The sequence below is a fragment of the Mobula hypostoma genome, chromosome 13 (genome assembly GCF_963921235.1).
Source record: "Mobula hypostoma chromosome 13, sMobHyp1.1, whole genome shotgun sequence".
Lineage (NCBI taxonomy): Eukaryota > Metazoa > Chordata > Chondrichthyes > Myliobatiformes > Myliobatidae > Mobula > Mobula hypostoma.
In genome coordinates, this window is record NC_086109.1 from 91166138 (window position 1) to 91189472 (window position 23335).

The following is a 23335-nucleotide window of genomic DNA, read 5'->3' on the forward strand; positions in this document are numbered from 1 at the left end:
TCCGTCGAGCCTGCTCTGCCGTTCAATAAGGTCATGGCTGGTCTGGCCATAGACACATCTCCACCTACCTGCCTTCTCCCCATATCACTTAATTCCCCTACTATGCAAAAATCTAACCAACCTTGTCTTAAATATATTTACTGAGGTAGCCTCCACTGCTTCATTGGGGAGAGAATTACACAGATTCACCACTCTCTGGGAAAAGCAGTCCCCCCTCATCTCTGCCCTAAATCTACACCCCCCAAATCTTGAGGCTATGTCCTCTAGTTCTAGTCTCACCTACCAGTGGAAACAACTTCCCTGCCTCTATCTTATCTACCCCTTCCATAATTTTATACGTTTCTATAAGATCTCCTCTCATTCTTCTGAATTCCAGCAAGTACAGTCCCAGGTGACTCAATCTCTCCTCATAGTCTAACCCCCTCATCTCTGGAATTAACCTGGTGAACCTCCTCTGCATCGTCTTCAAGTGAGGAGACCAGAACTGCATGCAGCACTCCAGGTGCAGCCTCGCCTGTACCCTGTACAGTTGCAGCATAACTTCCCTGCTCTTAAATTCAATCCCTCATAGCACAGTACAGCACATAAACAGGCCCTTCAGCCCATCTAGGCCATGCCGAACCATTTAAACTGCCTACTCCCATCAATGTGTACTGGGATCATAGCCTTCTATACCCCTACCATCCATGTACCTATCCAAACTTCCCTTGAATGTTGAAATGGAGCTCTCATGCACCACTTGCACTGGCAGCTCATTCCATTCTCTCAAGGCCGTCTGACTGAAGAAAATTTTCCTCATGTTCCCCTTAAACATTTCATCTTTCACCCTTAACTCATAACCTCTAGGAGGATGCTTTCAGAAGTTTCCTGGTATATTTATCCTTTGAGGTACAGCTTGGAATAGGCCGTTCCAGCCTTTCAAGGCATGCCACCCAGCAATCCCCTGACTTAATCTTAACTTAACCATGGGATGAATTGCGATGACCAATTAACCTACTAACCAGTATGTCTTTGTACTTGGGAAGGAAACCGGAGCTCTCAGAGGAAACCTGTGGGGGGGTCATGTGGAAAATGTACAAACTCCTTACAGGCAGTGGCTACTGTTTAGACTCACCTAGGGATGGTATAATTTCTCCTCTCATTATTCAGGTCACCACTGCAGGTCTGGAGAATCTATCCTTTGACATCTCAGGTGTCCTCTTCATGGCTTTGCATTATGTAGTCATTCATTGCTACTAGAGAGACCAAAGTAGATTTGGCATGTGAAGGGAGTTATAGTATAGAGAAGATCCCTTTGGAAGCTGTCCAGTAATATCAACCTCATAAAAAAAAAAAGAGAGGGTTTGAGATACAGTGATCTTTAGCCTTTTCTGGGTTGGAGATGTATTACTGTAGTTTTGGATGGTGGAGCATAAGACAATGGAGCAGAATTAGGCCATTCGGCCCATCATATTTGCTCCACCAATCCATTATCCCTGTCAACCCCATTATCTTGCTTTCTCTCCATAACCTTTGATGCTTTTACTAATCAAGAAGCTATCAATCTCCGCTTTAAGTATACCCAGTACTTGGCCTCCGCAGTTGTCTGGCTAAAGAAATTCATCTTTTCTAAAGGGATGCCTTTCTATTCTAAGGCTGTGTCCTCTGGTCCTCTGGTCCTAGACTCCCTCTCTATAGGAAACATCCTCTCCATGTTTCATCTGTCTGGGTCTTTCAATATTCAATAGGTTTCAGTGAGAACCACGCCCCCCCACCATTCTTCTGAACTTCAGCAAGTACAGGTCCTGAGCCATCAAACGCTGTTTGTTTGCTAACACTCTCATTCTCAGGATCATTCTCATGAACCTCCTCTGGAACCTCTCCAATGCCAGTACATCCCCTGCTTCATAAATATTATTTTTAAAAGCTGATTTGTGAATTGTCTTCTGTAAATTGATGTACATCCATGGGTCTCTAACTTCCAGAAGTCCACAGCAACTGTGCACAGTTGGTTGTGTACAGCAAATTCATTTGTTCAAAAATTTGAATTACCCAGTAATTTCAAAGAATGGTATGAACGCAAGCAAAATCTGATACAAATACGTCAATGAACGGAGATACTTGAAAGCCTATAATAACTCCAGGGCTACCACTTTGAAAAGCTTTGCATATTACTAGAATGAAAAATTTACAGCAGGCATGAAATAAAGTCTCAGTTTATGTTCATTGTCATCACGATACAGTTTTGTAAAGAGATTCTCTAATGGGTCTATAGCTGGGAATACTCATTGAATAACCAAACAGGGTTCATGGTGCTAAGGTTCACTCTTCCCAAGTAACTAATTGTACACTAGAAATATTAAAAACACAATTGTAAAGAAAGTAAAACCCAGTAAAATTTAAGGTATTCGTGATGCTCCTGGCATGAAACGCCTTCCCCCCTTACCGGAAAGAACGTGAAAACTCTATATGAATTCTTCTGTGAGTGTTTGAGATACTTTATAACTGACAATGTTCTGTTAGGGATTCATTATCATCGTTATGTGCAGTGCCATATGATGTGAGTGATTATTGTCTTTTGACCATTATTGTTCTTGGCAAATTTTTCTGCAGAAGTGATTTGCCATTGCCTTTGGGCTGTGTCTTTACAAGACGGGTGACCCCAGCCATTATCAACGCTCTTCAGAGTTTGTCTGTCTGGCATCAGTGGTGGCATAACCAGGACTTGTGATATGCACCGGCGGCTCGTACGACCACCCACTCCCATTGCTTCATGTGACCTAATCAGGGTTGGGGGGTGCTAAGCAGGTGTTACATCTTGTCCAAGGGTGACCTGCAGGCTAGCAGAGGGGGAAAGAGTGACTTACCACCTTTGGTAGAGACGTATCTTCACCCTGCTACCTGAAAAGGGATTGACACATTAAATTGCGCTATTCCAAGGTTATTATTTTGGCTCATCTACTTTGCCTCTTTTGTTGTCTTTATTCAGTTCTTGAGGCAAAAATGAAACCAGTGAATTCTGGCCTCTAGTTTTCACTTAATATTCTGAGTGGTACTGGACACCAGTGTGGTGTGCACCTTTTGTTACTTTGCCTAATTGTTCCTCATTTGTCATGTAATTAATGTACTACATTTGGTCAAAGATGAAAACTAGAGGGCATGGGTTTAAGTTGAGAGGATGGGAGGTTAGAGGGAATTGAGAAGTAAATTTTTCACACAAGGAGTAGTTGTTACCTGTAACGGACTGCTAGAGGCTGGAACAGTGTCTCTACTACCCTGACTGGGTGGGTGGGTGGGTGGGGGTGTGTGTGTGTGTGTGTGTGTGTAAGTAAAGCTAGAAAAATCATCTAAACTGGAAGCTTTCTTTAGTGTTTCTAATGAGATCTTTTTTTGTGAAAAGATTTTTCTGATTCAAGGGCAGATAAAGAAAGGATAGAGATAGAGTCTTTCCACTTTGTGCTTCAAGTTGAAATCCAAATTAACCTATGCAGGAAATGATTTTAAAAAGCGACTTGCTTTCAGAAGTGATGCTCATACAAAATGAACTGTGCCTGTAGAGGCCACAACACTCCCTACCTGGCAGTCATGGGATGTCAACTTAACTACTGAAGCTAAAAGTCAGATGCTCATTTCATTAAGTCTTTGGCAAAAGAAGGGCAGTCTCAGAGACTAATCTTAAAATCCTTATCACATAGTTTCTAACTGTTCTTGTTTCAAGGATGTCAGCCTTGATGACATACTTGCTTGTGGTAATATTTGATGAGCAGAGTGATGACGCACTGTTCACCTAGAATGACGATTGAGTGAGGTACCTCTGAAGTGAGTTGTGCCCTCTTAATATATCTTCTAACTAGTAGTAGCCCCTAAGAGTCAAGAAAGAGAAAAAGGTTCACTCGGATAACATTGGATTGGGAGAGTTTCTTGCTTTGTGATGCACTGCACTTCCTTTGTTGTCTATGAACCTTTGCCCAGTTCAGTTTCTCTGTGCTGAGAGGGCTCATCTTTCTTTGGATTTGAATGTGAAGCGGAGGATGCAAGTTCAGGAGGAGGACTGGGTGAAGTATGACAGGAAGCTGGTTCCAATCTTTGCCGCTTTGATTTCATCCTCTGTTGAGCAACCATGTCGTATTTGAGGACCTCCACCAATGGTTCTTCAGTCATCATCCTAGAGAGACGACCACCAGCTACTTCATACACCTTTGCCTCTGCAGCCTCAGCTTCACGCTCCTGCTTGAGTGCACTCAATGTAGCCTCTACACTAGCTTTCTCCATGTCTATATGAGTTTTCTCCATTTACATTCAACTTCCTGCTTGGCATATGCTGCTCTCATTCTTGCCGCTTCAGTTCTAGCGTGGACTCGTGCTGCAGCTATGCTGATTGTGGTTTTGCTTGAGCGTCGCAAAGGTGCAGTCAATGCATCATCTTCTGACCTGACTTCCAGCGCTCGGCGATCGATGTTTCTCGGATTGGAAGCTGACATTGTAGCGTACGACATTCAGATATGGCTCCAGTCCGCAGGCGATGCCTTTGAAGATGAGTTATCTTTTCACTCTACTGCACCTGTAGTAACCAAGAGATTGAACAAAAGACCAGCTTTAACTACCTTGGTAGCTTTATATCACAAGATGCTAGATGTAAAGTAGAAATAAAAAGAAGAATTGCCATTGCCAAAACCAACTTCCAAAAAATGAAACCCATTTTTACCAACAGACACATTTCTATAACAGCAAGGCTTAGGCTACTAAAATGTTACATCTGGTCAATCTTGCTGTATGCTTCCGAAACATGGACTATAACACCAGAACTCCAAAGAAACTTAGAAGCAACAGAAATGTGGCTTCTTAGAAGAATGCTGAAAGTATCATATAGAGTTAGGGTAACTGAGACAGTACTCCAACGTGCCCATACAAAAAGATCTTTAATGAGAACATTAAATGAGAGGAAACTTAAATTCCTCGGCCATGTCATCATAAAGGGAGAAATAGAATGCCTTACATTACAAGGCCATATACCTGGGAAATGTGGAAGAGGAAGGCAAAGAAGAAAATATGTGGACACTGTGAAAGAACTAACAAATCTAAGTGTGCGAGATATCATTGACGCTGCGAGGGATCGTTCAATGTGGAGAGCCATGATCACTCAAGCGTATAATGCGCAAGGCACATGAAGAAGAAGAAGCTCTTGTAGTGTGTGTGTACAAAGCTAGGAAGGGAGTTAAATACCTTCTCAAAAATCACCCAAGTCGGAAACTTCCTTCAAGGTTTTGATCTTACTTGTGAAAGGATATTGCTGTTTCAAGAGTAAATAAAGAGTGGATGGAGATGGATGTCTTTCTACACAGTGGGCTTTTAAGCAAAATCTAAATTAACCCACGCAGAAAGTGATATATTAAAAAAAAAGGCGTACTTATAGGAAGTGATGTTTATACAACGTGAACTGCACCTCTAGAGGCCAGAATAGTAACCAGGTAGCTGAATGAGCAGGACATATAGATATATGGAAGTAATGCAGGCAGGTGCCATTAGTATAGATGGGTATGATGATTGGTGTAGATTTGATGGGCTGAAGGGGCTGTTTCTGTGCTATACAATGCTCTCACTCTAATGATATCTCAAAACTCATTTCAAGCCTGGTTTCTCCTGCTAATATGATGCATACTTTCCTGTACTGAATTTAAACCAGGTGCAAACTATTGTGTTATATTGAACAGTGGTGCAGCGGTAGTCGGAACGCACCCAGCACACCTTTAAGAAAAAAGCTGAAATAAACAAGCTAATTAATTAGGTGCTGCCCGGCACGTAAATGTCGGCCCAGATCCACCTCTGATCTGGGCTGACATTTACATGGAGGGCAGCACCTAATTAATTAGCTTGTTTATTTCGGCTTTTTTCTTAAAGGTGTGCTGGGTGCGTTCCGACTACCGCTGTACCACTGCATTCTTCGCGGCAATGTATCGGTCCGCAGCCCGGAGGTTGGGGACCACTGATACAGAACATAGAACATTATAACCCCGTGCAGGCCGCTCAGCCCTTGATGTTGTGCGCTGACCTTTTAACGTACTCTTAAGAGCAATCTAACCATTCCCTCCTCCACAGAATACCATTTTTCTAACATCCATGCACCTATCTAAGCATTTCTTAAATACTTCTAGTGTATCTGCATCTACCACCACCCGTGGCGGTGTGTTCATACAGGCACTATTCTCTGCATAAAGGACTTGCCTCTGTCGTCTCTGCTATACTTTTCTCCAAACATCTTAAAACTATGCCCCTTTGTATTTGCCATTTCCACCCTGGGAAAAGTCTCTGGTATCCACTTGCCTCTTATCATCTTGTACACCTTTATAAAGTCACCAATATGGTGCATTATTCCTCGTTTCCTCAAATTACTGCAGTCCTTGATGCGGGTGATCAACATATTGCCGCTTGTTGGAACTGTCCTTGCTTAGTTTCACTATATTTTTTGTCGATTGGGGCATGGCACTGTGCAGTGATGTTCTCTCCATCTTTATCACTTCACTTGAAATAGACCTTGTCTAATGTCTATTTTTGATTGGATTATGGATAGGAAAATAACCATCTTGGGGCCAGCCATGGACTTGATACCTTAACTTCCATTCCTTTCTCTAACTGAAGTCAGTCAGTTTGCTCCCTAGGCATCTTGCTCAGTCCAAATTAAGCTTCCAACCACATATCATCTTCACAGAGATGGTCTGCTTTATAATATTATCTGCATCTCTACCTCAACTTATTGGCATCTTCCATGTTCATCTATGGAATTATTCTCCCAATCATTTTCCATCTTTTACCTTCAGCTTTTTGGGTGGTGGGGTGGAGATACGTCTTGACCAAAGGAGGTGTAAGGTGCTCCTTCCCTCCGCTAGCCTACAGGTCACCCTGCTTAGCTCCCCAGTTAGGGTTATGTGAAGCCATTGGAGCTGGTGGTGGGTGGTCTTATGAGCAGCTAATGCATATCACAAGTCCTGGTTATGTGATCAATGATGCCAGGCAGACAATCTCTGAAGAGTATTGATAGTGGCTTGGGTCACCCGTCTTGTAAAGATACTGCCCAAAATAAGGCAATGACAAACTACTTGTGTAGAAAAATTTACCAGGAACGATCACATTCATGGAAAAACCATGATTGTCCATGTCATATGACACAGCACATAACAAAAGAATGAATCTTCTGCTTGTCCAAAACTTCTGTTGGTAGTCTTTATCAACAATCCCAATTTACCTCTCCTTCCTAGCAGTTATATAGGATTATATTTGCCATGTTGTTTAAATCTTTGCTTGGTCCATAAATGCACGTAGCTGCAGCTAATCATTTTTCCTGGTCAAAACTGCAGAGTTCTGTGAGTTTTTATGAATCCCCTACCTCTGCTCCAATTCCTTACAAGCACAAATGGTGAGGTATTGTGAAAGTTCCATTGGTGCTTTGCCAACCTTCTGTGGGCTGTACAGGAATCTCCTGTTGACAGCATGATATGTGTCATTGCACTTGTGTCTTACATGTCTTGAAAAGGAATCTGTTGCCTAGAGTGCCTTTAAGTATAATTTTTGAAAGGCTGACTGATCTATTTGTATTGCTTATTTATTTGAGGCTTAGAATATAAAAGCAAAAATATTGCCTGGATTGGGGAGCATGCCTTTTGAGAATAGGTGGAGTGAACTCAGCCTTTTCTCCTTGGAGCGATGGAGGATGAGAGGTGACCTGATAGAGATGTACGAGATATTAAGAGGCATTGATCGTGTGGATAGTCAAAGGCTTTTCCCCAGGGCTGAAATGGCTAGTACGAGAGGGCATAGTTTTAAGGTGCTTGGAAGTAGGTACAGAGGAGATGTCAGGGGTATGTTTGTTACGCAGAGAGTGGTGAGTGCATGGAATGGGCTGCTGGCGTGGGTAGTGGAGGCGAAAATGATAGGGCCTTTTAAGAGACTCCTGGATGGCTACATGGAGCTTAAAAAAAATAGAGGGCTATGGGTAAAGCCTAGGTAGTTCTAAGGTAGGGACGTGTTCGGCACAGCTTTGTGGGCCAAAGGGCCTGTATTGTGCTGTAGGTTTTCTGTGTTTCTATATAATGATGAAGACATTGGTCTGACCACATTTGGATACTGTGAGCAGTTTTGGACCCCCTGTCGAAGATGGGATGTGCTGGCATTGGGGAGGGTCCAGAGGAGATTCGTGAAAAAATGATCCCAGAAATAAAAAGGTTAATATATAAAGAGTGTTTAATGGCTCAGGGCCTATATGTTCAAAAGTTTAGAAGAATGGGTGGGGGCTCTTCATTGAAACCTATTGAATATTGAAAGGGCAAGATAGAGTGGAAGTGGAGAGGATCTTTCCTATAGTGGAAGAGTCTAGAACCAAAGGGCATAGCCTTAGAATAGAAGGATGTCCCTTTAGAATAACGATGAGGAGTAATTTCTTTTGCTGGAGGGTGGTGAATCTGTGGAATTCATTACCATAGTGGATGTGGAGGTCAAGTCATTAGGTATACAGTGGGTTCCAGTTAATTGGGCTACATCAGGATCAGTACACTCTGCCCCAATTAATCGGCTGCCCAAATAACCAAAGTTTCGTGGAAACAGTAACAAAGGTATAAAAAAAGACAAACTACCAATTATCTGAGTAACCAATTATGCATTTAAATGTAATACAGAACATATAAAACTACCAATACTACTGGTGGTTATCCTTCATATCTGATGATGACAGGAACCCTGTGCAGAGGAGTTTTTAACGGGGAAAGACCATTGCATGGGGGCAGTTCAACTCTCTCGACCTCGGATCTCGGATGTCTGGATCCAGTGATATGAGTAGACGTCACTACTGGGGTCTGGTTGCAGTGGATGACCATGATTTCTTCTGTGCCTTTTCACACCCTTTGTTCTCCAAGGAGCATTACAGAACTGCCTTCCTGGCCGTTGGATTTCACTGTAGATCATAAAGTATCTCATTTGCCCAGTCTGCTGGAGCTGACTTTGCAATCTAGGACAAGCATGTTCCTATTTCACCAGTGTATGACACCTGCCATTACCCTGACCTGGTTTGGCCTGCCTGTTGAAGCCGTGTACCTGGTGTGGCTGCTATTACATGCAGATAACTACTTGGAACCACAGGTGAGAGCTGAGTGTCTGATGGGGACAAAAGATAGCATTCTAGATGATTATCAATACCTTCAAATTCTTCATAGTTTCCAACTTGTTAAAGTAGTGAAGTAGTTTCAGTTTCATTCCTGTACGTTTTTGGCATCTCCAAGCCTGAATGCATGAAATCATAGTAGGTGAAACAATTCTGAATGGTCTTGCTGCTTATCACAAACAAGAGAATATCTGCAGATACTGGAAATCCAAGCAATACTCACCCAAAATGCTGGAGGAACTCAGGCCATGCAACATCTATGGAAAAGAGTACAGTAGACGTTTTGGATCAAGACCTTTCATCAGGACTACTTATTTACTGCTAAATCTCTGTATAGTTCTCTGTAATTTAGTGCTTCAGCATCCTCTTCAAAGTGAGAAATTAAAACTAATACTGACTGCAGCAGCTATAAAATTCCCGAAGAATTTATGCCTTGATACAACTGTAGCCAGTTTTGAATTATACAGTATATAATGCAAACTGCCACTAGCTGACTAAAAAAAAAATGCAATTTTAATTTTCCTTGAATTACAAAAATGACAAAAACTGCTGAATCAAACATGAAAAAATGTGCAAACACGGGGAATTCTGCAGATGCTGGAAACTCAAGCAACACACATCAAAGTTGCTGGTGAATGCAGCAGGCCAGACAGCATCTCTAGGAAGAGGTACAGTCGACGTTTCAGGCCGAGACCCTTCGTCAGGACTAACTGAAGAAAGAGCTAGTAAGAGATCAGTTAGTCCTGACGAAGGGTTTCGGCCTGAGATGTCAACTGTACCTCTTCCTAGAGATGCTGCCTGGCCTGCTGTGTTCACCAGCAACTTTGATGAAAAAAATGTGTTATCTTTTGATGGCTGAAATTGAGAGAGTCTAATTTTTAGAGCATAAGTCATAGGAATAGAATTAGGCCATTTGGCCCATTAGGTCTGCTCCATCTCTCAACCCCATTCTCCTTTCTTCTCCCTGTAACCTTTGAAACCCTTAGGAATCAAGAAGCTATCAACCTCTGATTTAAATATACCCAATGACAAACATCTGTGGCAATGAATTCCATAGATTCACCACTCTCTGGGTAAAGAAATTCCACTTCATCTCTGTACCAAAGGGATGATCTTGTATTCTGATAAACCTAGGCTTCACTTTCTTCTAACCTCCAAACAGTTATTTCTCCTCTTATATTCTTGGAGGTATTATGTGATGGCTACATTCACCTAGCCACAATATGTATGATTTGATGGTGGTAACTGTTGGCAGATGATGCATCCATATTGTGATTGTATTCATCAGCTGCAAGTCTTTTTCCAGTAGAGCAAGGGTTCACAACCTTTTTTATGCCATGGAGGCTTGGCATTAATCAAGGGGTCCGTGGACCCCAGTTTGGAACACCCTGCATTAGGGATTAAGTTTGAAGCTGAGCAGGAAAGCCTCGGCTTTGTTCTTCTTCCTCTTCCCTACTGTGTATCAGATTAAACTTGACAATCAGTAAATAATTCTCTTAATATTTTTGATCTCCTATTTTTAGACATTATTGGAGCCGATGACATTCCAGAGTACACTGGCCCCAGGAATGTAGTCCGATGCTACCCATGGACCATAGATAACAAGTATTACACTGCGACTGTTCAGCTGTGTGTGGTGTCTGACAAATTCAAAGTGACAAAGGAGATTGCTGACTTGGTGGAGGCCTTTGTGATTTACTTTGACAGCACAACGGTAAGGAAAATCTGGTTCTTATTATATCTTTATTACCTCTGAGGATACAATATTACTTGTGTCCTGTGTACTGTGTAGGGATCAGGGAGCAGTTGACGGCAAGCCAAATCAAAAGTACTGAAATTGCAGTTTCTCAATTTGTACTCTGTAATGCAAGTGTAAGCAGCTCCAATTTCATTTGACCATTTTCAGTGAAAATGTGGGAGGTGTAAAGAAGTGATAAATTGAACTTGAACTGTACAAATCATTTCCACTAAACCACCCATGTTTAAAGTTAGTTTAAATCTTAGACCACAGTTAGGCTCCTTTGCAGTGCAATATTGCTTACTTAAGATGTACTGAGTGCCAGTATTATAATCTGGCATTTGAATTCACATGGGGAAATTTAGTGAAGTTACTAGTGAGCAGCTAAATTAAACACCGATGTTTTACAAAAAAAGTCCACATTATTATTTCACTCACATATGCTAGATTTTTTTTGCCACTTTTTTTTTAGCCAATGTTCTCCCAACTTCTCCGGAAAGCATTGACTCTTTGGTAGCACATTGTTCTATGGTTACTCAGTACTCACAGGTTCTTTGTCCTTCTAGTGCCTGGGTTCCCAACTTGGGATCGACAGATCCCTTGGTTAATAGTAAGTCTCATTGGCATAAAAAAGACTGGGAACCCCTGTTCTAGTGAATCTCAATTACACGTCAGCAAACATTTTCACTGCAAAAGCTGGAGCCAAATCGACTATAGTGCTCTCAGAATCAGAATCAGGTTTAATACCACTGACATATCGACTTCCCCTTCCTGAAGTCCATACTCAGCTCCTTGGTCTTACTGATGTTGAATGCAAGGTTGTTCTTGTGACACCACTCAACCAGCTGATCTATCTCACTCCTGTATACCTCCTTGTCACTACTTGAGGTTCTGCCAACAACAGTTGTGTCATCAGCAAATTTATAGATGTCATTTGAACTATGCATAGCTGCACAGTCTTGAGTGTAAAGAGAGTGGAGCAGTTGGCCAAGCATGTATCTTTGAAGTGTGTCGATACCGATGTCAGCGAGAAGGAGATGTCACTTCCGATCTGCACTAACTGTTTCATGACATCTTTGTTAAGCATGGACTTTTAAGAGGGTGTTGCTGGATATATTTATCTATACCCAGGAAAACAGTTATAAATCCCTTCCTGTTTTCTTTGTTCAGATTGAGTAATTCACCAGGTAGGATTCCCAGTACCTACCGTGATTTAATAATTGAGACAGCTTGAACAATCAAGTAAACCTAGTTACCTCTAATAACAGATTGCTGTCATAGCCAAGAGTATTAGGATTAGAGTCAAGAGTGTACTTGTACTTTATGCCCTTCTTTGTCCAAATCAATTTTCTATACATGGAAGGAAATTGGAAAATTTTCTCTTCTACTATTTTGTGATCTGATTGAGAACAGTAAACAGGTTGTTCTTTTTGCATATGTTTGTCCTCAGTCACAATGAAAGCTTTGTATCCTCTGTCAGTAAGGCTCCACTTCTAAAGCATAATTCTCCTGCTGCTACACCATGCTCACACTTTACATGACAAAATAAAAATTGGCTAAACCGTTCAGAAATCATTCTAATTCCACATTTTTAAGATGTTCTTGGGTGAAAACTCGATGCTGTTAACTTTGGTTGTTGTTGGGAGTTCAAATATTTATATCCCATGGTGGGTACTTCTCTAAACAATACAGCATAGAGCAACTTTATTGTTTCCATCAAGCTGCCCAACAAAGTTTTCTTGAACCGCTCTGCACAATATTGCAGTTTCCCAGTTTCCGTTGAATTTATCAGAGGAAGTGATTCCTTTTAAGCTGGGTATCTTATGTTCTATCGGTGTGGGATTCCATTTAAAGTGGCAAGGTAGTGCCACGGTTAGCGTAATGCTATTTCAGTGCCAGCAACTCGTGTTAAATACTGCGCCTGTATGTAAGGAGTTTGTATGTTCTCCCTGTAATCGCATGGGTTTCCGCTGGGTGCTCTGGTTTCTTCCCATATTCCAAAGACATACGGGTTAATAGGTTAATTGGTCAAATGGGTGTAATTGGGTGGAGTGGGCTCGTTGGACCAGAAGGGCCTGATACCTTGCTGTATTTCTAAATAAAATAAAATAAATTAGTTGTGTTTGGGTGGGATAAAAGTGTAGGGATTTCTTACACATTGACAATTTTAATATTTCTTCATGTTTTCCTTTTGATATTAATTTGAAATGTTCTTTTGTCCCCCAGAGTTCTGGTCTTGATGAAGTATCTACTTGGCTTCCTCTAACTCAGGAATGGTCGCCTGAAGTTTTGATTCTGGTGTGTGACAGGGTTTCAGACAATGGTATTCGCTTGGTTTCTACTTTTGACATTAACTACAAATTTGGTATATTGAGTTGATGATCTGTACTATAGTCTGGCTCGCCACATTGAGAGCTGGAAATTGTTGGAAAGATTTGGTTGCATACAGGTCATTTAGAGATGCGTGCGTGCGTGTGTGTGTATGTGTGTATTTATATTATTCCCCAAAAAGGAAACAGTTTAATGAATAGAATGCATTATACAGTTTGGTACTTGATTAGTTTGGAGGGAATATTTTGAGCTTATTTTTTGTTCAAAGTAAACTCATTAGCAAAGTACACCATATACAACCCTGAGATTCTTTTTTTGCAGATAATCACAATAAATACAAGAAACACAATGAAAGAATGAATGCTCCCAGCAGGATGAACAACCAGTGTGCAAAAGATAACAAACAATGCAAATAAAGAAAGAAAGGGGATAAAAGAGATAACAAATAAATAAACAAACAAACAATAGATATTGAGAACATGAGATGAAAAGCCCTTGAAAGTTTGTTTGTAATTTGTGGGAACAGTTCATTGATGGGGCAAGTGAAGTTGAGTGAAATTATACCCTCTGGTTCCAGAGCGTGATGATTGAGGGGTAATAACTGTTCCTGAACATGGGTGGTGTGGTTCCTGAGATTCCTGTAACTCATCCCTGATGGCAGCTGTGAGAAGAGAGCGTGGCTTGGATGGTGAGGGTCCTTGATGATGGATGCTGTTTTCCTGCAATAGTGCTCTGTATAGATGTGCTCCATAGTGGAAAGGGCTTTACTCACGATGTACTGAACCGTATCCATTACATTTTTTAGGCTTTTCTATTCAAGGGGATTAGTGAGTTCATACCAGGTAGCGATACGACCAGTCAGGATACTCTCCACTGTACATCTATGAAAGTTTGTCAAAGTTTTAGATGTTATGCTGAATCATTGCAAACTTCTAAGTAGGTGGAGACATTGCCACCAATGCCACTTACTTGTGACACCTGAAGATCATGAACATTCCTGTCACAGTTTGGTGCTAATGAAGTCAACCTCTCTTGAGATATGAGTAACTTTAATTATAGAACATAGAGGTCCATGGCCTACTCCACTGCCATGATGAGGCTACACTCAAATTCCATTTGGATAGCCTGCAACTTGCTGGCATGACCATTGATTCTATAACTGCTGGTAATTTCTCCCCTCTTACTACTCTTTTTTTCCATTCCTCCTTCTGGCTCCCTTCTTGTACTTCTCCTCAACTGCCCTTCACCACCTCCTTCCCTTTCTCCTCTGGCTTACTGCCCTCTCTTGTCAGATTCCTTTTTCTTCAACCTTTTACCTCTTCCACTTATCATCCCCCAGCTTCTTACTTAATCCCCTCTTCCCATGCACCCATCTACCTTCCACCTCACCTATCATCTGTCAGCTTGTACTCCTTTCCTTCCCCCCCCCCAACTTCTTACTCTGGCTTCTTTCCCCCTTTCTCCCCAGTCCTGATGAAGTTTTGCAGCCCGAACATGGACTGTATATACCTCTCTATAGATGCTGTCGGATCTGCTGAGTTCCTCCAAAACTTTGTGTGCGTGTCCCTCAATTATAGTACTGTCACTAAACATCAATCACTGTAAAGGAAGGCCATTTGGAGGTAGTACTGTTGCTCATCAGAACAAACTCAGCAATGTTTGGCATACACAAGGAAATTAGAAAAAAATAAGTTTTAACTTCATATCCCTTCTAACATAATGTGATTTGAACATTGTTTCTTTGCTTTTATTTCTAGCCAAGATCAGGGTGAGGATCATGTCCGAATACTATTACTTTGTCACATCCAGTACTATGGACATGTATTACTGCTACTTAGAGGAAAGTAGTGCTCACATGTTGAAAGGCACCACTTATCTTGAGGATCATACACAAGAGTTAAATGAATATTTGACCATGCTATTAGTAATTCTTCTGTGTTTGGATTGACAACATCCATTAATAATCCAATAACATTCAGAAATTCCCCAAACAGACATTTTATCCAAGCTCTATCACAGGAAGAGATTCCCAGGTGGAGAGAGGAATCCAATTGAAAAATTGCCCATAGCTTTCTTGAAAAAATGTAACATCCCCATTGAATGTTGAAAATCCCTGACTCATGATTGCTCATAGTGGAGGAGGAGTGTATTACATCCATGCGTCAGAAGCACTCAAAAACCCTTTGAGGGCTTCTCAAATGGTAGAAGGAATATATCAACTCACAAACCACCAAGTTTATTGGGCACCATCTATCCCATCTGCAGAAGCATTCATATTTGGCCTCAGCAGTCACTTCGGAACCCACAAAACTACTGAAAGCAATTCATTTTCTGTTTTGAGCATCTGCCTGTCTTTTTAAATAAAAGATAAAAGAAGCACTAAAAAAAGTGTTAAACCCTCTGGCCCAGAATGTTCAAGCAAAATATGTACTTTGCTTGGAGGTGGGCCGTGAGCCCATGATCAACTCCATGGCTTCTCTCCGATTTGGGTGTTGAGGATGCAAGTCCATGGTCAACTCCATTATTTCTCTCTGATTGAGGTGTCAAGCAAGGTTGAAGTTCTCGAGGACAAGAGTGGAGGACAGGCGGGTGTTTGGCGCTGTCTGCCTGCGTTTAACCAGTCTTTCTTTCTCTCTCTTACTAGTTGCTTCGGAGGAAAGTGCACGATTCTTGGGATCCACGTTGCCAGGATTTATTGGCAAGGCTGTGGACCCATTTTGGGGAACTTTGAGGTTATGTTGCATTAGTTCCTGGATTCTGGTTTCTCTTTTTCTGTGTTCGAGCAGTTTGATTGAGATGATCGATGCGGACTGGGGCGCTTCAGTGAAGCCTGCATTGGCTAGCGGCACGGCACGGTGCTGAACTGAACTAAGCTGAATGCTACTGGTTTAATGTTTGATATTCTATGTGGTGTTTGCTCGCTTTTTGCTGTTTGCACAATTTGTTCTTTTTCATGCATTGGATGTTTGATGTTTTCTTGAATGAGTTTCATGCTGTTTCTTTGTTTGGTGGCTGTCTGTGGCCATGAAAATCTAAGATGATAAATGTGCTTTAAGTCTTAAATGCAAGCACAAATAAGGTAATCACTTGAGCTTTTGGTGGTTAGCTGAAAGGACCAAAGGAAAAGAGAAAAGCTCATTTTGTAATAGGAACACAATTTTTTTCTTTTAAGCCACTCACTTATTGTGTGTGGGCAGGCAGGGGACATTCCTAGTCCACTGCCAATAACACCAATACTCTATCTCAGCTTAGACAAGACATTAGATTTGTTTTCCCCTCCAAATTGAAGGCACCCATATCTACAAATTTTTAAGAAATACAGCCTCATTCATGTAGGGAAAAATTCTACCATTGTAATCTATGCATCTCTCTATACTTCATAATTAGATTTTTTTACTTAGCCTTTTTGCTGAAGGTTAGAACAAAGAACTTAGAACAGGCCCTTCTGCTCATAATGTTATGCTAAACCAATTAAATTAGTAATCAAATTGAGCACAATTGAGAGCATCCTGACTGGCTGCATCACTGCCCGGTACAGAAACTGTACCTCCCTTAATCTCAGGATTCTTTCTGCAGAGAATGGTGAGGACAGCCCAGTGCATCTGTAGTTGTGAACCTCCCATGATTCAGGACATTTACAAAGACAGGTGTGAATAAAGGGCCCGAAGGATCACTGGGGACCCGAATCACCCCTGGGGACCCGAATCACCCCAACCACAAACTGTTCCAGCTGCTACCATCCGGGAAACGGTACCGCAGCATAAAAGCCAGGACCAATAGGCTCCGGGACAGCTTCTTCCACCAGGCCATCAAACTGATTAACTCGCGCTGATTTGAGTGTATTTCTATGTTACATTGACTGTTCTATTTATTATAAATTACTATGATTGCACATTGTATACTTAGATGGACATGTAACATAAAGATTTTTAGTCCTCATGTATATGAAGGATATGAGAAGTAAAGTCAATTCAATTCAATTCCTTCCATTTTCCTCACATTCATGTGCCTGTTTAAATGTTTTTTTAAAGTTCCTAATGTACAGTACCTGCCTCTACCACCCCAGGCAGTGCATTCTAGGCATCCACCACTCTGTGGTTTAAAAAAAAACTTGCCCCTCATGTCTCCTTTGAAATTACTTCCTCTTATCGTAAATGCATGCCCTCTTTTATTAGACATTTCAACCCTGTGTTTGCAGTTTGTTGTCATTTGCACATTTGGTTGTTTGTCCTGTTGGGTACGGCCTTTCACTGATCCTATTTTGTTTCTAATATTTACTGTGAATAGGAAAGTGAATCTCAAGGTTGCATACGGTGACATACATGTACATTGATAATAAATTTGCTTTGACCTTTGAATTTAAACTGGAGGTGTGTTGAAACTGGGGGCATGTGTATTTAAGTGGAGTTGGGACTGATTTGATGAATTACATGGAGGATAAGATACAGGAAATCTGGATGAGCTTGTTTCTGAAGTGTAAAGGATAGGAAGCCAACCAGTAATGTACTGGAACAGTCAAATTAGGTGCAGCATTTAATTATTTAAATAGAAAATGTAATCACTTCAGAAATTCATTGTTTTTTTAAAAAATGGCTAATGAAAATTCAGTACAGTGCAGGAACAGATCCTTTAGCTAATAATATCGGTGTCAACCATAATGTCAATTTAAACTGCATATTAACTACACATGTCTATATCCCTTCTTTCTCTACTGTTGCCTGGCTGTCAAAACATGCTCTTAAACGTTCCTCTCATATCTGTGTCTATGAACTCCCCTGTGTGTCCATTTCAGCCACTTGTCACTCTTGTTCTTTAAACTTTTCCCCCTCTCCTCTTACAGCGATGGTCTTGGGTAATTTTCATTTCCACCCTTGGGTAAAAAACTCTACATTCTGCCCTCTTTATGACACTGATAGTTTTATATACTATCAGGTGCTTCCCCCGCCCCCCCCAACCTCCATCACTCCAGAGAAAAGAACTAAAGTGTGTCCAACGTCCACTTGTAGTAATACTTTCTTAATTCAAGCAAAGTCCTGGTGAACCTCATCAGACCCTCTCTAAAACCTCACATCCTTCCTGTAATGCGGTGAGTAAAACTACACACAGTGCACTAAATGTGGCTCAACTAAAGTTTTGTACAGCTGTAACATTACTTTGTGCCCCAACCAATGAAGGCCAGATTCATTTCCCAATACAGTGACCCCTTCCGTAGATAATACCATTGGGCAGGAGGTACAGGGCCCTTAGGTCCCACATCACCAGATTCAGCAACAGGTATCCTTCAACCATCAGGCTTCTGAACCAGCATGGAAATCTTCACACACCTGAATTCTGAACTGATTTCCACAACCTACAGATTCACTTTCAAGAACTCTACAATTCATGTTTTCATTATTTTTGTTTTTATTTGCCCAATTGTCTTCTTTTGCACATTGGTTATTTGCCATTCTTTGTTTATGTATATTGTTCCATAAGTTCTATTTTATTTCTTTATTTTCCTATAAATACAAGAAAATGAATCTCAAGGTAGTATATCGTGGCATATGCAGTACTTACTTTGATAATAAATTTACTTAGACTTTTGGCTAGTTGGTCTGTGTGTGCAGCTAACAAATTTTGCTCCATCTAAGCTTCTGGTACCAATGGAGTCCCTGTCAATATTGAAGAAGTGAAAGTCACCCAGGTCAACATCTTCACATAATCTGCCTTCATTTCTGTTCCTATACCTCCTGCTGACTATTGGGAGGTCTATCAATAGGGATAAACCCATTATAGTGTTTGTATCTTTCTTATTCCTGAGCTCTGCCCATATTGCCTTGCTGAATGAGCTGTTCAGGCATCCTCTCCAGATGCAGTGTGAGTGACATTCTCCATGATCAGTCGTGCAACTCCACCATCTCGTTTACATTCCTCTCGGAAACAGCTGAATCCTGGAACACCGAGCTGCTATTCCTGTCCTTTTCTTAACCAAGTTTCTGTAATGGCACCTTTGTCTTTCCATGTACTTGTGCCATGTATTTGGGTTTAATTAACAGTTATACAGAATAGTTAAGGTTTTTTTTTGGGTTATCTGATCACCCTTCCTCTCCTAGGGGTAAGCAGACAAGCGGCACAGCAATGGTGTATTCAACATGGTTTTGAATTGGTGGAGCTCAATCCAGAAGAATTGCCAGATGAAGAAGGTGAGTTTGCATTTTCAGAATTATTATTACAGGATATCAAGAGCTGAAATGAATGAGGAGAATTGTTGTCTATGCATCATTATGTATCGTGTTGTATGACTTGGGCGATCATGGTCTTCAGTCTGTCTTTAATCTGTGTCAGTGGGGAAGGTCTCCTTCACACTGATGTTCTTATTCTTTTCTCAATCTGTGGCCATGATTGTTCTTGCCAAATTTTTCTACAGAAGTGGTTTGCCATTGCCTCCTTCTGGGCAGAATCTTTACAAGACAGGTGACCCCAGCTATTACTACACCCTTCAGAGATTGTCATGGGCTAAGCATGTAATACACCTTTCCCAATGGTGGCCTGCAGGCTAGTGGAGGGAAGGTGTGCCTTACACCTCCTTTGCTGGAGACATATCTCCAACTTATCTCCAGCCCACTACCCAATTAGAATATCACTGCTATAAAATCAATGGTTTAAACTGAAAACTTCATTTTGTTACAACAACTTTCTATGGTCCAGCTTTTCTGTCCAGGTGATGCTAATTGTCATTGGCAATGCCTTGTTCCTAGTGATCCAGTGTGTTGTGTCTGTGTACCTTCCTTAGCTGTGGAGAACATTGCACTTGAACCTGTTTCTTTCTGAGGAAATAGCATAAGTTTTAATTCAGTATTAAACCATCAGAAACTCTGTGTGACTCTTCCTCATTCTTTTTTGGCCCAGGAGAATTCAAGTGAGCTCTGAAAACTTAATCACTACCCAGGTTTTGTTCAGCAGATTTAGCCTGTACAAATAGGTTGTGTTAACTTAATTTTTTTTAAATGTTGTATGTTGTTCTTGGACAGAAATCTTTAGCTTGGCCTTTGCAAAGAGGTAATATTTACAAACTGTTTTATTGGCTTAGATGAAATAACCAGTACTGCTGATCATGCAACAATTGGCAAGAAAGTGTGGTCATTTTTGTGGGAAGACGTGAAAGGTAATAAAGGGAAATGTGAAGTTATCTACTTTGGTAGTAAGGGTAGAAAATTGGTGTATTGTTTAAATAGTGTGATGTATGAGAAGCTCGGTTAGTATACTAGTGCAAATAGTGACAGTTACAAGGTTTATTGCAAGAGGGATTAGGTACAATTCTAAGGAAAACTTACTACTAGTAAACAGGATAATGGCCCTCCATACCCCTACCATCCATTTACCTGTCCAAACTTCTCTTAAATGCTGAAATCGAACTCGCATGCACCACTTGTGCTGGCAGCTCATTACACACACTCATGACCCTGAGTGAAAAAATTTCCCCTCATGTTCACCTTAAATCTTTCACCTTTCACCCTTAACCTCAGTGGAAAAAGCCTGCTTACATTTACCCTATCTATATCCCTCATAATTTTGTATACCTCTATCGAATCTCCTCTCAGTCTTCTACATTCCAAGAAATAAAGCCCTAACCTATTCAATCATTTCACATAGCTGAGGTCCTCCAGACCCAGCAACATCCTTGTAAATTTTCTTTGTAAGGTATTGAAAGGACTAGAGATTAGCCAATGCCATACTTGGGAAGTCTATCTAGTATATCAACAGGAAAGCGAGCATGAAACAGGAGAGAGTTTACCTTTTTTAATAAAAGCATTTTAACAATGATGGAAAATCAATGATGCAGAAATACAAGAAAAAAATTATACTGTCCATGGTTCAAAACAGTATCCAAGTACATATCTTAGCAATTCATTGCATAATAATAATGATCCATGAAATTGCAGATCCTGGAATCTAGAGCAAAAAGCAAACTGGTGGAGGAACACAGCAGGCCGTGCAGCATCAGTGGGTGGGAGGGAGGAATTGTCAGAGCAGAATGGAAAGGAGAGGTAACTAGTTTACAGTTTAAGTTCAAAGTATGTGTATAAAGAAGAGAGAGCACGCTGGTAGGTGATAGATTCCATCAACTCCCCCCCCAACCCCCCACCGTTATTCCTTTGTCTGCTTTCCCATATCACCCTCTATCTTCCAACTCCTCCCCCTCCTCCATCTGCCCACCTTTCCTTAACCTTGGTGCACCTTTCAGTTACCAGCTCCTGAATCACCTCTCCCTGTCTCTTTAGCTACCTCCCTCTCCACTCTCAGTCCTGATACAGGGCCTCAACCCAAAGCTTTGAATTTAAGAACGTAGAACAGCTGTGGAGGTCAACTCACTGGGTAGACATAAAGTGGGGTTTGATAGGTTTTTGATGAGGAAACGCATCAAAGGTTACAGGGAAAAAGGAGAATAGGGTTGAGAGGGATAGTAAGTCAGTCATGTTGAAATGGTGAACATTCTGCTCCTATGTCTGATGGTCTTATTGTCTAACAGTACAACACAGTATGGGCTCTTTAGCCCATGATGTTGTGCCAACCTATATAAACCTACTCCATGATCAATCTAACTCTTCCCTCCGACACAGTCCATAAACCTTCATTTTTCTTACATCCATGTAACTATCTCAGTCTCTTAAATGTCTCTATTGTACCATATTTGTTTCCTGTTTTGTATTTTCTTTGATTTTTCATATTCTATAGAGGAATATTAAGTAACATTGTGAATTATTAATATCCACACAGATGACTTCCCTGAATCCACTGGTGTAACGAGAATTATTCAAGCCTTGAATGCAAATGTATGGTCAAATGTTGAGATGAAAACAGGTTTGAAATGCAAATTTTTTAAAAGATTATTATTAAGAGTTTAGTTGAGAAGTAGAGCTCTTCAAACTGAACCAAACTCATCAGTCCTAGATCATTACTTTGTCCCACTGTTAAAATAATAACTATATTGCTCCAGTCTCCACTCCCTTCATCCTCGGGGTATCTGTGAAAATACAAGTTATGACATGAACTAGAATTGAAACCATCCAAACATAGTAGTTCCTTTGGAATTCATGCAGCCAACGAAGAGGACTTTCAACAATAGTGGAGCCTGGTTCACTACGCTTGAAATGAAAATGAACTTGGATTGTTGAATATAGTTTCCTTTTGCATTAGTAATCAAGAATAAAAAGTCGAGGACGTAGCCTTTCAAATCTATTCTGCCATTCAATATGATCATGATTAACCTGCCTAAGGCCTCAACCTCCGTCTCCACAGCCCCCAAACCATTTTTGTACTATTTATTAGTTTTGTAATATGTAGTAATTTTATAGCTTAGCATTGTATAGCTGCCATTAAATAATAAATTTCACATCATATAAATAATGATAATAAATCTGATTCTAATCTTTCAAAGATTTGTAGTCTGAATTTCACAGTGAAATTTAGTTAAATAGGCTAACATATTAACATATCTTCCACAATGTCTTTATCATGGGATTTTTTAGCTTGCTAGTATTAAATGATTCCTTTATCCATGCTGCCCAAGTGTGAAATAGTTGTCTGCTCTTCTACATTCCCCTTTCAAAGGCTGAATTTCAGTCTGTTATTAAAGGTGAAGTTTTAAGTACCTTTTTTTTAAATTTGTAGAAAATGATGGATGTTAGCCAGATTTGTAAAGTTGTGATGCCATTAAAAGCTGTGCTTAAAGTCAACTTGGGGGCACCTGTCCTCAGAAATATCTGATCTATTTTTGATCAGATTGATTGATGGGATGATGATGCCCATTTCTGAAGTGTTATTGTTGGGACTCGAGTGTAAGCCCACAGGTGTGGACTGGTTCAAGACAAAACATGCTTACAGTCACGATCTTAATCTGGCATCCTAATATTTGATGAAACATAAAAGAATTTATGTCCGCTTTTTCTCTCTTAGATAGGCCTCAGGATTTTGGAATTCTCAGCAGTCTAACTGGTGTGCTTGAAAACAGTGGAACGGAAGCAGAAACACAAGAAGTAAGCGATTCTGTAATAATTAACTGACGTCCAGATATGATTGCAAACTGCAATACTCTACAAGCATTTCAGTTGATGTCCTAAGGTGTCAGATATGTGGAAGAGACAATTACAATGTTTGAA

General features: G+C 40.7%; 1 protein-coding gene across 3 annotated transcripts in view; it reads left to right on the forward strand.

The window, feature by feature from the left end:
* aagab (alpha and gamma adaptin binding protein) overlaps positions 1-23335 on the forward strand; it is a 63566-nt gene that overhangs the window by 23291 nt on the left and 16940 nt on the right. For all 3 annotated transcript variants that reach the window (XM_063066166.1, XM_063066164.1, XM_063066165.1), the window contains 5 exons: positions 10651-10841; positions 13092-13188; positions 19289-19378; positions 21954-22037; positions 23133-23212. In XM_063066166.1, coding sequence (XP_062922236.1) covers positions 10651-10841; positions 13092-13188; positions 19289-19378; positions 21954-22037; positions 23133-23212 — 542 coding nt within the window. The remainder of the gene's footprint in view (positions 1-10650; positions 10842-13091; positions 13189-19288; positions 19379-21953; positions 22038-23132; positions 23213-23335) is intronic.